General features: G+C 31.1%; 2 protein-coding genes across 2 annotated transcripts; both read left to right on the plus strand.

The window, feature by feature from the left end:
- The first annotated feature begins 482 nt into the window (after nucleotides 1-482).
- On the plus strand, nucleotides 483-5039 carry LOC18039468. Its single transcript, XM_006428353.2, has 4 exons — nucleotides 483-593; nucleotides 697-861; nucleotides 4128-4313; nucleotides 4879-5039. Exons 1-4 carry the CDS (start codon nucleotides 525-527, stop codon nucleotides 5032-5034), a joined length of 576 nt encoding a protein of 191 aa, XP_006428416.1. The 5' UTR covers nucleotides 483-524; the 3' UTR covers nucleotides 5035-5039.
- Nucleotides 5040-10015: 4976 nt separating this feature from the next.
- Nucleotides 10016-10863, plus strand: LOC18039469 (abscisic acid receptor PYR1). Its single transcript, XM_006428354.2, has one exon. The coding sequence runs from the start codon at nucleotides 10043-10045 to the stop codon at nucleotides 10670-10672; it is 630 nt and encodes a 209-aa protein (XP_006428417.1). The 5' UTR covers nucleotides 10016-10042; the 3' UTR covers nucleotides 10673-10863.
- Nucleotides 10864-17988: the final 7125 nt, after the last annotated feature.

Consider the following 17988-nt stretch of genomic DNA (forward strand, 5'->3'; position numbering starts at 1 on the left):
GCACAGTACAAGCAACTTATTTCATCAACCTCCGCAATCCCAAACTGGCCCTTAGTAGCTACACATATATTCAAATATGGGAATAGAAAACTAACTTGAGAATGAGGTAAAGCATATATATCCATGTATATTAGTTGATGTAGATCTACCTAGTATAAGGATCAAAATTTAGACTAAAAACTAGTCTAGATTAATCTCAATAGATTCTTACGGAAAATATTAGTAAACATCTAATTGCTAATTTTAGGAATATACTAGTATTAACATAATAATTATTGCACAAATACATAAATCATATAAATAGTTGTTGAATCATATTATACTGCAGTGACGCCCATAATGGATGCAAAATGGACACGTACATAACAAACTACCGCATTATCCTGAGAGGTGAAGTCAATAATTTCACAGAAAAGAAGGAATAAATAACCGTTTCTAAGATGAAAAACATGCTCACGTCTCCCATCTCCATCATTAAATCACAAGTCTATAACACCACTGAAGCTCTGAAGGCCTGAAAGTAAATGGAAAATGAAAAACACCCCTCCATCTCCGTGCCTCTGGTTTCAAGACTGGATCATTTAGAATCCATTGTAAGTCTCAGGGCGGTGAAATTAAATTAAATAATTTTCTCTTTAAGTTTCTTATATTTTGATCATCACTCTGAATTTTGCTGTGTTTTGGGTGTGGCCATAGATGAAAGATTTAGAAAGGAAACAAAATTTGGCAAAATGGGGCTGTAATAGCAATAATAGCGAGAGACAGAGACAGCACTTGCCGCTGAATTTGGCTGCGAGGGAAGCTTATTTCAAAGGTTCATTGTTGGATAGAGTGGCGTCTCTTGAAAACAGGCTTTTTCAGGTGATATTTAATTTAATCATTTTTTTTAATTATAGAAATAATACCACTGATATTTTATGAATCGTAAAGCTATTAATATCAGGGCAGATATCGATTAATTTTATGTTCGGTTCTAATTCCAAGCGAAGTGGAAAAAGAATCAGCTTGGAATCAGATCGCATCGATTTATTTAGTTATATATATATATATATATATGCCAACCCTTAATAACAAAACAAGTGTCCAATTTTCTAAAATTACTAAAAAATTTGGTTTTCTAAACCCTAAAACTAAGAAGTGAAAACTGAGCTGGTATTTTTGGTTTTAACCGAACAAAAAACTTTCGGTGTTTTCTTTAATTTTTTTCGATTCCAACTCTTAATTGGGACCAACAAAGTTATTTTTATCGTGGCATACTCCGAGTTAATAAGAAGAAAACTGCTTCGTTTTTAGAGAGGAAACTACTCACATCCTCAGAAAGGAATTTACTCGTATAAGGGAGTGATCAGTTGCTACAGCATTAATAATTTGATTTCTTATGTGCAAATGCTAAATGCATTTGTCATAAGAACTTCCGTCACTTCTTGTATTAGTGGGATTTTCGATGGAATAGAACTGACACTATGTTATTTGTCCCCTCAAATAATAGGTAGGTGGTAATGATATAGTACAAAACTGACAGCTGATCAAGCTTCCAATAACGATATTACATGAATCTAGATGCCTTATTTTGTCCTGATCGTGTGAATCAATATTATAGAGTCTTATCCCTGCATATATTGGCAGACACAACTGACGATATTTATATAAAATGATACGAATGTTAACCCATACACATTGATTGGGAAAAATGAATGAGACCAATTATGTTGATGAATTTGACTGGATTCGTCTATAGGAGACAGTAGAATCAAATAATAATAATAATTCTACTCTTTTATTGCAACAGAAATTTTTTATTATTAATTTCAGCTTTTTCTTTTTTGTGGACCTCACGTTTATTTAAATAAAAAGAAAAACGGTAACAGTAACAAAATCTTTTAACATACTGAGCATTACCCTTTTTTAATATGGTATAATTCAATTGATACGTTTATAGCTAGGATTTAATTAGGACTCACTTAGACCATTATTTTTACAGCACGGCCCCGGATTCATTCCACATAAATTTGAAGGAATCTAATAGCTCTATCCACAAACCATAATTGGAAAAGAGTTGATTTTTCTCTTACTAATTTATGAGTAGAGTATATAATTTGAAGGAAAAAAAGAGTCCTAGACTCAATTCAAGTTCTCAAATTAAATTTAGGAGCTTGGATCCAGCGGGGATAAGAGCCCACTGGCATTGGCCATATATTACCCTTTTTTTTTTTTGAGACTGATTAATCATCAGATTACTGCATTACACAGATATTTACAACAACTGCTTATTGTAGCAGATGTATTACACTGATATTTACAATCAGATATACATGATTGAGACTTACATTATTACAATGAATTCTATGAAGTACATGCCCAATACAAATAACCCCTCACAGGAGAGGATGTCCATACTCCACTTGCATTTTGCAAGGGAGAATGATATAAAGAACATTTAGCCCCCACAATGCTTTTGTGGGGGCTAGAACCGCTTTCGGCCTTGGTCAGATATAATAAATCACAAGTATAAAATTATTATATAACCATAAATTCTTCCAAACCCTTAATATTAGCAAACTCAATATCTAACATGCATGGCCCCCCCCTTAACCTCCGCAAAATTTTTATTTTCAGCTATGATTTCATTTTTAAAAAAATAAAATAAAATGGCTGTCTGTGAGGGAAGCTTATTTTAAAAGGTTCACCATTGTTGTATACAGTAGCATTATTGTTGTGTAGAGTAGCTAGCCTCTCCTGAAAACAGGTTTTTTTTTTCAGGTGATATTTAATTTAATCATTTGACTTCTTATATACAATTAATGTCCAATGCATTTGTCATAATAACTGTCGATCACTTGTATTAGTGTATTTTGGATGGAAAATAAAGTTGACATTATATTTCCTCATTTCATGAAATAAAAATGGTTAACGCAATAACATTGCGTGAACCTGCCTTTATAAGGTGATAGAAGCCCTGTCATTGTATATGTTGTCAGACAGAGCTGATAATATATATTTAAAAAATGATCTGAACGTTATGCTCATCATAACATCTTGCTTGAAAAAAGATGAAAGAGACCAATTATACTATATTACCTGTCTTTTCTTTTCTATTTTTAGGTGAACCTTGTCTGAGGTTGCTTATTTAAATAAATAAAAAATAGTAACATCTTGCCGGACATAACCAACGTAACCCATCAAAAATATCATGAGGGTAAATTAACATTTACCCCAATAAAATGAAAACTTTTAATTTATTTTTTAAAAGTATGAAAAATTTAATTTACCTCTATTTATTATTAAGTAGACAAAAAAAATCATCAATGTGTCTAAAAAAAAAATTAGTCAATGCCCCCTCATTTATCATTATCTTCAAAATAAAGAAAAAGAGGATAAATTAAAGTATTCATATTTTTAGGAATCAATCGAAGATTGTCATTTTATTTAGAGGATGAGCTGAAGTTTATCTACCCGTAAAATTAGTCAATATGCAAAAGTAAAGAAAGAGTAAAAAATAGAATCTAAGAATAAAAGAGTATATCACTTCTCTTAAGTAAATATGTAACCAAGAAAAAAATCTTCTTTTTTAATTTAGTTAAGGTGGTTTGAACCTTATAAGGTCGAGCCTGCCACCAAATGATCCTAGACTTAGGTTAGCCAAACCATCTGCCAAACTGCAAAATTGTACTCCCAATTCCCAAAGGTAGGAGAGAAACTAAAAGTTCATTATGCAAGTCAAGAGAAGGTAATTAATCTACCTAATTCGAATAGATCACTTTCTAACCATAAATTCTTCCAACCTTTAGCATCAATGAACTAATAGCCAGGATGCCGTCAATAACCTCTGCAAATTATTTCGTTTTGTTAAAAAGAAAATGACCGAGATTTGCGGTACCAGATTACACCACTCAAGCCATGATGATAATAACTTGTTAATCATTCCAGGAAAGAACTTATGACAGATTAAAAATGGGTGCATTAGATGCTAGCTAATGGTAATAACAAGCGAAACATGTTTATGATTATTACTTATTATTGCTGTTTCTTCGACCAAAGAACTATAAATGAGTGTGCATATGACTTAATTTTTAACATCTAATTAATAGCCTTGATTCTGATCAATATGCATATTGTTATTGAACTAGCTATGCTTGGAGCTGGAATCTAGCAGTACATATGGCAATTCAACAGAAACAAATATATCTCGAGATGCATCTTCAAGCCAAGGATCCAAAAAGCAAGTGTCCGAATTCAGCAATAATCCATACCAGCCTCAAAAGCACGAGCCCGGCCCCCAAGTTCTAGCTACTAGTAATAGCTCAGAAAATCAGGTCATACAATATATGGGAATGATACTTTCACCCCTTTTAGAATTCATTTTTATGACATAGCTCCCTCGTAGATTTTTAATACCCTATTGCATCCTTGCTATTAAAACAATAACTGAAAATCGAACCATATACTGAACGGTAAACGTAACAATTTCACATACAAATTGATTATTTGAGTCCTCTATAATTTGAAGCTAGTTAATTTAATTGTTTGTTAAAAAGACACAATAATCCCTCAGCAATGTTCTTTTTCTGTAATTGTTTTAATACAAAGAAATGAAATGAGGTGTTAAAATTTTATGAGAGGGACCTACGTAGCAAAAACAATTTCTAAAAGGACTAAAATGTCATCCTCTCTATAATATAGTATTCAACATATGTGATCTCCTACACAGTTGATCACTTGTGCTGCTCGCAAATGGGATATCTTTAATAATGAAAATAGATACTAGTATTTATTTTAGATTTAAGTGAAGAATTAACTAGTAAAGAATAAAAAGTGTACCAATCGGTACAAAAATTAGTTGTTTTTCTTTATTTTTATTACAAATTTTCGTTTTAACAGGGAAAATATTGGAAAAAAGTGCAACAAAGGAGGAAGCAGCCAAGTCCCATTAAGCAGCGTGGAAAGAGCAAGATAAACAGAGATGAAAAAACATGCAACAGAGGGAAGACGAGGGTGTCTTCCAATTGGCCACACTTGAAATTATTAGGCTGCTAAATAAACATCACGATCATTTATTTATTTATTTATTATTATTAATGATCATTTGAGACTAATGTGACAGTTATAAATCAGCAGTGCTACATTATTATTATTTACTTGATATTCAAATATTGAGATACTCTAATTGAGAACCCTAGCACTCATCTTTTTTAAAAAATTTCAAATTGCTTTGTGAATGATTTGTCGTTTTGAAAAGATGAAAATAAACTTGAAGAAAATAATTTAAGGAAAAAGAAAATTAGACTGATATCTTGATTAAATGATATTGTACGAACGGCAAGGTGGCTGAAATGTGAAATCGTTGGCATCTTTAGGACTTGGGTTGGCAACCTAATGACGAATTATTAAAGCTATTACTGGAAGAGATAGAGAAGATAAATAAGCAACCATAAAAATTCAACTTCATGTCTCATCTAGGGGACATCGCCTAAAGCAAATTGCACATATTCGTCATACTATCCAGCTTTCACTTTTGCCCACTTTCGCATAAACTAAAGTTATGGACAAGAATCTCAACCCCTTAAGATTAGAGAGAAAAAATAAATCATAAAAGGACATGAAGTTGTGGATGCTCGTTGGCTGCTTTATGTCCAGGCTGGTGCTACGTTACGTTTAACGTAACGTACGCCACACACAGCAACAGTTGTGGGCCCCATCACGAGAACTGTTGCTGTGTGTGGATGTACGTTACGTTAAACATAACATATCGGGATCCTTATGTCCAGAAAAAATATAATTATTTGAATTTGCTACGTCGACGTATTTTGTGTGTGTGTGTGACATCAAGATCATCAATTGACAATTTCAACGATGAGTAATAAATTAAACTAAATCACTGAGTTGCGTATTATATATTTATATATTGATAATTCATAAATATGTATACAGAGAAAATGTTTGCTTAGCTGGACCAGCCGTGGAATGATGTGGGTGCCTATTTTCATACGCAAGATTCAACTCTCCCTCTCTCTAATTTATGATTAATTTTGCTTGGACCAAATCCTTCTCAGTTCAGATTCTGTTCATTTTAGATTCAGATTGGTTCCGAATTCAAATTATATTATGGTGATACATTTTTTTTTTGCTTTTACATATTTTGCTTAATATTTTTACCATTCCCTTAATTGAGTTCTATTATTTAAGGACGCGAAAAGTAAAACTTCAATAATATTTTCTGTCTGAATTATACTTTTATTTTTTATTCTCTTTATTTAATTAATTTTAATTTTTCACTTAAGAATATGCATTTTTAGGAAATAAAGACTCCCAATATTCTCTTATTTGACAAAATTTCTGTTCACTTCAAAATATAAATTTACCCCAAGTTACTATAAACTCTAAAATATCAATGATTTATCTGCTGTCAGTATGGTGTATATGGCACCGACTTTTTTTTTTGACCTTTTTTAATGATTCGCAAGTAATGCGCTTACTGAATTATGTGGAGGACAAAAGATTGCATGATCACTTCATCACTGCACTTAATATTATACTGAGGGTCGATATTAGAGAATATATATTATTGTGAATTTGTAGCTAGATTGTAGAGGATTTCACTTATGATAAGAACGTCTGGAAAATTTAGAGAGAGCTTTCTAGTTGTTTCTAGGGAAATTTAGCTCCATTTTTTAGATGTAACAAACTCCTTATGTCTTTTACTTCTACTTAGAGAAAGCTTAATCTAGTCGTAAGAAAATAATAAACTATATTTCTTGTACTCAATCAAACACATACATATTTCAATATTTATTTTTGAATATCTCAATGCAATCATTCCGCTTCGTTATATTTGTAAAGTCAGATTTTATTACTCCTTTTTAGTTTACTCTAAAAGATTATTAAAAAGTGTTACTTTCATTTTACTCTTCGTATAATGACATACTCCGTTTACTCAATAGATGCGAAACCTTAACATGCCCCCATTTTATTAACTTTTTCCGTGAAATTATAACCGCTAAATGGTGAGCCATACTTTTTCTTAACATGACCAATATTAAAAAATACAAAAAAAAAAAATTAAAAAGAGTTGTAAATCCAATTATATAACAACCATCCCCTATTGGATGCATCTCAAATTCAAATTCACTAAGAAAATAGGCTTTTCGTTGTGCTGGATTTCAATTAATCTAACGAGTAAAATATATTTATCTCACAAATCGAAGTACATACCTCTCCTTGTTGCACGCTACACTCATAAGCCTTCAATTACCATGCACAGCACCCCCAACCTCTAGCCGCCACTATGCACAGCACTCCAAGCCTCAAGACAGGCACAGGGCATCTCTAAAACTTCTAGTCCTTACTCGCGACAATTAGGTTTGACAATTTTAAGTTTAGAGTTAATTAGGGTTTGAATTTAGGGTAAGGGTTTGGCATTTTTCCAATTTCCATATATTTTCTTTGCTTTTTTTTTGTTTGTTTTGGGGGTTATTATCTAATTATAATACATGAAAATGACTATAAAAAATATTGTAGTCTAGCATTTTATTATTTTATCTTTACAAACCCTATCATTTTATTATATTTCTTATTACCGTTACTTGAATAATGAAATACCAATTTTTACACTTTAATGAAATTTTTTGCTAAAAAAAAGATAATAAAATACAAAGCATTGCAATATTTTAAATTTAAACATAAACTAGCAAAAAATAATCTCAAAAAGCCTTTAAATTCAATATTTGATACTTTTATTTGTGTAATGTCCTTTCAAGGATAAAATTAGTATTTTATTAGTCAACTAACTGATCAATTAATGGTAATAACAAAAATGTAGTAAAATGCTAGATTTTGTAAAGATGTAGTGTAAAATATATATTACAAAACTTCTTTTATTCATTTGATATATTGCAATTCTTAAAGCAGTCAAATGATAATAACCCTTTATTTAATTATTTGTTTGTAGGTGCCATATTTTAAAGACACCATATTGCGCCATATGTCTACTCTTTTAATAAAAAGGAACAATTTCAAAGGAAGTAACACTCAGAAGAGAGTTCTTAGGGACTTATAGGGAAAATGATAAGAGGAGGATTTACACTCATGCTGGTTCGAACTTCACGGTTTAAGAAAACCACTTCTAAAATCATAAGGATAGGAAACAAGTATATACGAAATAAATATGTATGCTTCCTCATAACTAGATTTATGTCCATGTGTATGGATAATAATAAGTGACATCTATCCTTGGGGTTGTTTAAGACAAAACTCTAATCCCATATCATCTTTTATCTCTAAATAGAGGCTGATCTCTAAGTGAGAGAATCTTTGGCTTTTGAAAATATAGTTCATCCTTAGAAAAAAAATATAATTTCTTCTTCTTCTTTTTTCCAACCTCAAACAAACACTGACTTAGGTTTCATAGTATCTTTCTTTGGTACGCACCTCACCGGATTCAAAGCCAACTTATCATAATAAAAATACCAGCGCCGATATTCTCACAAAGCTAAGCACAAAGCTTTGCACAAAACGAACCGTTTTGTGCAAAGTATAAAAGTCATTTACACTTACAAGCAGCAACATCACACACGCACGGAACAAAGAGTGCAGCAACATTTCACTCGTCTCTCTCTCTCTCTCTCTCATTCTCCCTCTTTTATCCCCCACTAGACCGCAGTGCCGCAACCACGCTAATGCTCATGATGTTAAAAATGATACAAAGCTTCCCATTTAGAGGAACAATTGCTGCAGTCCTTGGCAATCATAAGCAATTTTGAAGAACCCAATCAAACCAAATTGAGAAGGTCCCTCATGTAAGAAGTAAATTCAAGCAACCATAAGCAAAGCAATCAACATTAATCACCAAATTAATATATGCTCTGTATAATAATTTGAAGACCACGATATCCTTAATAAGAACAATAACCATTCAAAATCTATGAGGTCTCAAAAATATATTAATTAATCTTTAAAAATTAAGCAGTCTGCATCTTTAATTACAAATTAATCTTTAATCTATTAAGCCGATTGTGTTGGGGGTTAGAGAGGGATGCAACTGAGATTGAGAGAATGAAGACAACGGAGCCGAGAGTGTGAGGAAGATTGGAGCAGAGAGAGTGAGGGAGACCAGGGCCGAGAGAGTGAGGGAGATCGAAGCCCAGGAAGCCAGCTAGATGCTTCAAGCGAGAGACGAGAGAGCCGTCACTGTTGCTGCGTCGTGAGGGAGAACGGAGCTGATATCAAGCTTGTGTGCACACAGGAGAGAGAGAAAAATGTTGCTGTGTGGTGGGGGAGAAAAGAGGGAGACGGGAGAGAGAGATGGGAGGAACGTTGATGCAAGATTTGTTACGTGCGTGTGTGGCGTTGTTGCTTGCACGTGTGAATGGCTTTTATACTTTGTACAAAACGAACCGTTTTGTGCAAAGCTTTGTGCAGAGCATTGTGAGAACATCATTTTCCTAAAAATACGTATGAATGTAAGATTCTAACCCCTTTCATTGTTGATATAAATATTTTTTAGTTTATTAGATATTGTAATTATATTTTTATCCGATTATGAGAATAGAATGTGATATTCTTTTTGCCGTTTCCATTTTAAAATAAACTTTTAAGGGTAAATTATATTTTTGCTGGTGAAAGATAGTCAACTGTTAAGGGCTAAGGCTAACATAATCGCATAAATTTTGAGGGGAGCATTGGTGTTTTAACATCTACTGGGATAAAGTGATATATGTCATAATGAAGGGTAAATTCAAAATTATCAATATAAAAATCTTTTTTTTTAATAATAAAACTATGTACATTAAAATGATATTAGAAAAAGCAGTAAAATGAGCTTGGCTTGATCTGTGAGGCAAGCAATTAATAACGAGCCAATGAGCCTGAGCCCTAATCTAGTTGTCCTTTAACCCTAATTTTTATTATTAAATAATTTAATCACTAACAAAAACAAATGAAAAATGACCAAAAGCACATTCCACTTTTACCCCTAATATTTCTTCAAAAACCGAAAAATAATTCCTCTCTTTATCTCTCTCTCTCTCTTCTCTAATTTTTATCGTCAATGAACAACAACAAAGCAGAAGCAGACACATCTTCTTCAATGGCCGACCCGGAAACCCGACCCACTTACACAACCCACCACTTAGCGATTCCATCCGGGGTAACTCAGGACGAGTTTGACGAGTTAAAACAGTCCGTCGTCGAGTTTCACACGTACCAACTCAGCCAAAACCAATGCTCTTCTTTACTGGCACAGCGAATCCGAGCCCCAAACGACGTCGTCTGGTCCATAGTCCGCCGTTTCGACCAGCCCCAGACCTACAAACACTTCATCAAGAGCTGTTCCGTCTCCGATAACTTCACAATGGCTGTGGGATCTACCAGGGACGTTAACGTCATCTCCGGGCTACCGGCTGCTACCAGTACTGAGAGACTTGACATTCTGGACGATGACCGGCAAGTCACCGGTTTCAGTATCATTGGAGGGGAACATAGGTTGAGGAATTACCGGTCGGTCACCTCGGTGCATGGATTCAATCGTGACGGCGCGATCTGTACCGTTGTTTTGGAATCTTACGTTGTTGATGTGCCCGAAGGGAATACCGAAGAGGACACGCGTCTTTTTGCGGATACGGTCGTCAAGTTAAATCTGCAGAAGCTGGTCTCTGTCGCTGAATCACAGGTGATATGATATCATAATATGATATGAATAAACACGAAGTTAAAACAAAATAAATAATTTTTTCCTATTTTTCTTTTTATGTTCTAAGAGTATTTTTTTTTTTCTTCCTCTTTTGGGTTCCTTTGAATCGGGTAATGTTCGAGGTTTGAGTGGCATTTAAATCGAAGCATTTGTACAAAAATGTTTGAACATTTCAAGATATTTTGTCATTTTTCATTTTCTAAAGTTGAAAATTGAAACCAAAGAAACCATTCTTGCTTTTGTATATATCGGTGAGATAACGATAACGGATTTGCAAATTGAAAGCTAATAAATTGGGCGGTTGGTTACGAATCTGTGATGAAGTTTTAATTGATAGCGTCTCATTTCATCAGCAAATTTTTAACAGGATCTATGCTTTTGACTTTTTTTTGGCAGAATCTTATTGCACAGTGTGTGGCTTTTTCCGTCTTCCATTTCCAAATAAAGACCAAATTTTAAGGGCTTTGAAAGAATATCTAATTGTTGCTACATTTTATTGTTAATAACGTTACGTTAATTACAATTTTAAAGAAAGAAAGAAGGGCAATTGAGTATGAGTACGAGTGAAATTTCGGGAAGGATCAAGCAGTTATTAGGTATTGTGCTGTAAAGTATCTCGGAATTTCTAGGGAACCTCAAAAATACAAAAAAGCCCAGAGCTTAGAGGCTCGAGCCCCATTTCTGGAAAGTTCTTGTTCTTGCAGCCATTTTCAGCTAAGACTGGACTTCTTCAATTCCAGTTAGGGGTGAAATTGGGAAAATGCCATTTTCATATGTAGGATTTCAACTTTTCATCAATACCCCCGTCTAATCCACACTTTCGGAAATACTCGGAAACTCATTTGCCATAAATGCGGTTACTGTTCATCGCTTTCATTTTGTTATTTTTACATTTTTCCCTTTTTGTGGAATATTCAAGCCAAAACAACCTCATTTCAAGTTTTCGCTACAAGGAACAAAATATCCATGCCCACGAACCACGATACACGCAACTCATGAGAACACCGTCAAAATTTCAAATAAATTGATGTAAAGAATGAGTAGTTGGGAAAAGGGTATTTTGGCTATTCTTCAAAGAGAGGGATGAACAGGGCTTACTGCATCTGTGCTTCAAACACCAGGGATAAAATGCCGTTTTTCCGGTAAAATCAAGGATTTTGGTTTAAGGCAGGAGAGCCAATATGATAACATGACAGGTTTAAGGAGGATGTAATATAAATACTGTAAAATTGTGGGGGCTATAAATGTAAATATCCAATAAAATTATATTTAAACAAAAGGCTTTTGACTCTTTTTTTTAAAATCTGACCAGGGGTGGCCAGGCCCTGCCTCAAGGCCATAACCTAGTTCCAACCTTATTCTAATGACAATTTTGGATTTTGTTCCAATGATGAATCAATTCCAATGGAACCTAGAATGAAAAAATTACAAACGTGAGAGTCTTAAAATCAAATTTCTGTAAACTAAGAGGTCAAAGTTAACATCTGAAAAATTAAAAAATAAAAATAAATTTCAATTATTACTCTTTTTTTTTTATTGCGTCAGACATTGGGCTGAGATCTGTAGGCAGTATTTATCTGTACATGATATGATATCCTTTTTTAGAAGTGGGGTGTATTCTACAGTGGGGCATAAGCAGTGTAGCTTATGCTTATCGTACACTGTGGGATAGTTAAAACATAAGATGATGATCATGACGATGCTTGATGGAGCTAATTCAATGTTAATTGGTGTGTAACTTTATGCATAGTGCCAACATCCCCATGTTGGGCTGTTGACTTATGCTTTCAGATTGAAAGATGAGATTGCAACGCGTCTATGAGGATATGTTAGGTACGATAATAACATTCACGAATACATACACGATTACAGCTAGGGATAAAGACTGAGGCAAATGAGTTTTTAATATTAAGTTTAGGAGATTATCCTCCAACACTATCAAGATTATCAAAAGGGCATGGATCCACCACAAGTATCTGATAACTTCTCAGAACCACCTAAAATTTTAGTTTTATATCAACCCACAACTATTTTATTCCTGGAGCTTTCTAAAGTATTGTCTACCTTCTTAAATGAATATATGGTAAACAAGTCTTTTATTTTAAAATTTTTAACGGTAATTAATGGAGTTAATCAAATAGTAACTAGTTGATATAAAATTAAAACTTAAGATGATTCTGAGATATTATTAAAACTTGTAGTGACTATTTTTACTTTCAACATTATTCAGATGATTGAGAGATAATTTCTCATTAGGTTTTAATAAAAAAAATTCTAGATCCCAAGAACTAATGTTGGCGTTTATTATATTCATACATACAGAATAAAACATCTCTATAGTGATACTCTACACATGAATAATCTCTATGTAATCATAAAAAAATTATGATCCAAATTTGAATTAATTATAAATAAGAATAAACTCTACATTATAATAAGTTATAATTTTCCCGTCTTAAGGAATTTTCCTCTACATAGTAATAGTTATCTATATATTGTGTGTGTGTGTGTGTTATTGTATTATTTGGGACGATAATTTATTCTTTAGACTTGTAAGAGTAATTTGTTATTCCAACTACTATATAAATTTAAGTAATAATTTTATGAAACTAATTTTATTTCTTTTATCAATATTTATACATAGAATTTGATTTGCTCCAATAAGTTACTTTATGGCTTTTGAAATATTATTAACTACTTGATGAATAATAAAATCACATACTTCATCATTTAAAATAAAATTAAAGATGTGAGCTAATGAAGCACCCTTGTTCCCATGAATTTATTTAAAAATCAAATGTGTTTGTTTACTTTGATCTCTTAAAAAGCTGAAAGTTGCAAAAAAGATGAAAAATAAAAATGAAATCTAAATACTTGCTACGTAATCAAAGTTATTAAAATTATTGTGCACTAAACAAAGAAGAATTGATACGGTTATATTTTTAATAAGATTAATTATTATTATTATTATTATTTCGCGATGGAAAATTTCTGTACAAATTTGAAAATCATTTTCGAAGGAAAATCTTTTTTCTGGATTGGATTGGAAAAAGGAATGGATTCAGGGGTCCCATAGGCATGAGCAGTCGTTTTAACTTGGAAAGTCGTACATATAATAAACTCAAAAACAGTTCAAAACACCCGACTTGTCAAAGCCTTAACTAATTTTGCAGGTACCCAAATGGAAAATGCAAAGCAATTGACGGATGATATGTTGTTATTTAACTTAAAATAATTATCACAACTTTTGATAACCTCGATCACGTGAAGAGCACTATCCCCCTATCCCCCTATCCCATTCCCATGACAATAAAGTCTACAGAAATCGACCAGCCTCGTTTTGTTTGTGATAGGCCAAAGGACAATTGAGTATGCCTGCAACTTGCCAACTTGGCTTCTAAAAAACATATATTTTTAGAGCCGGAAGCAAGCTTTAAACATAAAGACAAGCTTTAAAGCGCAGAGGCGTCCGTCAATATACAGTGGCTGTATCTCATACAGCCACTTGTTATTATTATTATTATTAATTTTTAATGGAGTATATTACCGGCTAGTGAATCAATCGTTTAAAGGATAAACGTTTATCTTTTTTGATAAATTTTGACGGAAAAATATTTATTTAATTTTTATATTTTAAGTTAATTATTTACTTAATTTTTATGTTTAAAAAATAATTTTAGATATTCTTGTTGTTACTTTTTTTTATAATAATACCCTTATAATATTATTTTCAGGAATATTAATGAAAAATGATAATTTATGAAATTAACCTTAAAAGTAATATAAAAATTTACGCAAATATTTTTATTATTATTTTACTTTTAGGATTAATATAGAAAATTAATTTTTTAAAATAATTGTTAGTAAGATCATTGTAAGGATATTAAATATTACTTTAAGCTGGCTTATATTAATTTTTTTTTATAAATAATTATTAACAAGATTGTTGCATAGTATAAAAATGCTAGTTCTTTTACATTAATATTTATTAGTTAATTTGCTAATTCACTTTGTTATAAGAGTACTACTATAAAAAGAAAGAAAAAAAAGTAAAGGTAAGAATATAACATATTTAACTAGGGATAATTTGAATTATTTTTTGAAACAAAGGGACTAAATAAATATTTAATCAAAATAAAGGCACTAAACCAACGTTTACTCATGGTTAAACATGCATATCATATGTATATACGGTCATTATCCTACAACTACCCTTATTTCAGGAAAATATCAAACAAATCAATTTAAACGAGAGAACTACCAACGACCCCTCAATGTTACATGAAAATATGTTTTTTTTAACAACATGGAAATATACTTAAAATATGTAATTTCTATGCTAATGAAAAAAATTTAATATAAGTTAATAAAATTGACTATAAATTAATTAAATTATTTTTAATATTTAATCAGAAATATAATGATATTTTGAATAAAAATTATCAAAATATTTTTATCAACTCTTTGGTAGTGTACACTAGCATGCATTAATTATTTTTAATACATGTATTGAGTCTAAATATCTAAGTTTAGACCCATATAATGAACTATATTATTAAGGATATATTATATAAAATTATACTATTAATGGAATAATAATATATTATTAATTTTTAATAATTAATATATTAATAATATATAATTATAATTAATAATGTATTGATCCCACCCCCTCCCTTGAGAATGAGTCTCCCAATCCCATTCCTCATTTTCAAATTGTGGTGGGCCCCACGATTCTGATTTCGATTTCTAACTCAATTTTGCGAAGTAAATGTTGTCAATGATTCCAATTTCGGATTCTGATTCCCCAATTCGAGATGTAAACGCAACATAAATTTATTGGGGAAGGATATGGGAAATGGAGGCAAAATTTTTAATGGGGTGGGGAATAGGATAGGCCTTCCCACCCCCATTGCCATCCCTACATTCCATCACATTATCCTGACTAGTTCCAAATGTACATAAATAAAATTTGACATTTTTTAAGGATCATCATAATTCAATATAAGAAAAATTTTAAATAAATACAAAGTAGAATAATCAAATAATAGTTTTATTTTGACTACATGCATGTTCAAATTATAATTGCCTGTTTGCTTCCATTTCACATTAATATAAAGACTTACACTTCGAAAGTTCTAGATTTGGACAGTAACCAACTTATATTTTAACCATAAAAAATTTTAAAAATTAATTTTAATTGTGACTTTTGGTTGACATTTCACTTTCTAATGATATTACTTTATTATTTAATTTTATCCTTTAGATTTCAACTTTGCACGTTACTTAAATTAAAATTATAAAGTAATTAAAAATTTAGAATGGTTTAAAATTATACTATTAATGGAATATATGAAATATGATGGAATTTTATAGTTGGTCCTCCTCCCGTCCCACAAATGAAGACAGGACTTATTTTTTATCTTTGTCCTATCCCACTTTAATTTAAAATGTAAAAATAAGTCCCAATCTCATCTCAAACGTAACGGGATCCTGTAAGATCCCATCTCAATAGAAAAATTATCATCCATAAATTTGTCAAGAAAAATACTTAAAAAAAATCCTTCGGACCTATTTAGTATAGTGGTTAGATAATTGTGACTTTTAAATTATAGATTTAAGATGTTTGGTAAATACTTACAACTGTAACTTGAAAGTTGAACAAATTTTATCCCACAACTATAGGTAAAATACCTCTATTGTCCCTAAAATTTTATCAAAAATGTAATTATTTTAATTTATAATAAATATTTAAATTTTATTACAATAAGATAAAGAACTAAAATAAAGGTGAGTTTCTCTGACTAAAGTTGCCAGAAAAGAAAAAATTACCCTGCCTGCACCTTTACAATTCTTTTCTCGTGATCCATTTAATGGAGCAATTGCCGACTCCAAATGATCATCCGAGATGAAGAAATCGCCACTTAAAGCTTCAACTCCACTGTTAAAAGATGACAATGCACTGTGCACCGCCACCTTTACATGATAGAGTGTTGGAACAATCTTTCAGATTATGATGGCAATGCACTATGACTTACTACCATTAAATAGTAATGTCATGGTAAAGGCACAATTTTGTGCAGCGATTTCTCTGTCTTTGAAGTTCGTTTGGTGTCGGTAATTGCACCATTGGATAAATTGCAAAGAACGAAGTTCATTGGTACCAATTATTACCTAGCAACTATCACTGGCCAAATGTTCGCCAACGACGGATTATAATTTCCATATACTTATAATTATATAATTTATTAATAGATTCAATACAATTTAGCAAATTAAATAATAGCTATTTAATTAAATAATATAGTTGATTTAATAATTATATATTAAGTATTTTAACATAAATTTTTATTGAAGACTTTATACCACAATTGATGGTGTTTACAAAATACGTACCCACTAATTTTTATTTCACAATTACAACTTTTGTCTCATAGTATCTATTACTTAAGATTCACTTCATCTCAATCCCAAATAGAGTCAAAAACTACCTAACCTCAATTCCAAACAAGCTCTCTATTTTCGTTAATAATCACATGTACCTCTTTTTTGACAATTATATCCTTAATCATTTTGACTAGTATTCCAAATATATTTATCTGGATATAATTGTCAAAAAGGAGATTTTTACAAGAATTTTCTTAGTTAGTCTCATAATTAATAGTGCTAATAAATTCTTTTGAAAGCAAATGCCAAAAAATCAATAAGTAACAAACTTTTTTTTTTAAATTTAAACACATAAAATTAGTTTTCTTAATACCATTTTGTTGCAATATAAAAATAAATAATAACAGTAGTAATACAACAACAACAACATGGATTTGTGGTTAAAGTGATGAGATTAAAGAAATTAATTTGAAAAGTATATATAGGGATACAAGTTTTAAACGAATTGAAAAAAAAATATAGCTTAAGTATAAATAAAATGAAGTTTAAGAGATCAACTATAATCAAGTGTTCTCTTAAAAAAAGAAAAAGAAAAAAGATGTACCAACACAAATAGATTAATTAAGTTTTCAATTCATTTTTATAACTTTAAATATTTATTGTAGTTTAAAGGAAGATAAAAAAGATTAGGGGTCATAACAACATGTTTTCATTATTTTATAGAAAGTTGATATTTCATAAAATAAATTGGGGTTCAAATATATTTTATCTTATTAATATAATAATAATAATAATTATTATTATTATTATTATAAAAAAAATAAAAAAATAAACTTGGAACATCTACATATAATATTGGAATATGATAAAAGAAAATGGGAACACGAAGGTTGGAACTTTAGAACCGAAAATGAGAA

The sequence above is a fragment of the Citrus clementina genome, unplaced genomic scaffold, assembly GCF_000493195.1.
Source record: "Citrus clementina cultivar Clemenules unplaced genomic scaffold, Citrus_clementina_v1.0 scaffold_6, whole genome shotgun sequence".
In the NCBI taxonomy this organism is placed as follows: Eukaryota; Viridiplantae; Streptophyta; class Magnoliopsida; order Sapindales; family Rutaceae; genus Citrus; species Citrus x clementina.

Excerpts from the sequence above, each read along its gene's own strand:
- LOC18039469 (XM_006428354.2), top strand. The coding sequence starts at position 10,043 with ATGAACAACAACAAAGCAGAAGCAGACACATCTTCTTCAATGGCCGAC.
- LOC18039468 (XM_006428353.2), top strand. The coding sequence starts at position 525 with ATGGAAAATGAAAAACACCCCTCCATCTCCGTGCCTCTGGTTTCAAGA. Across the intron at positions 594-696 it reads TGGATCATTTAGAATCCATT|ATGAAAGATTTAGAAAGGAA; the intron begins GTAAGTCTCAGG and ends GTGTGGCCATAG. Across the intron at positions 4,314-4,878 it reads GTAATAGCTCAGAAAATCAG|GGAAAATATTGGAAAAAAGT; the intron begins GTCATACAATAT and ends TCGTTTTAACAG.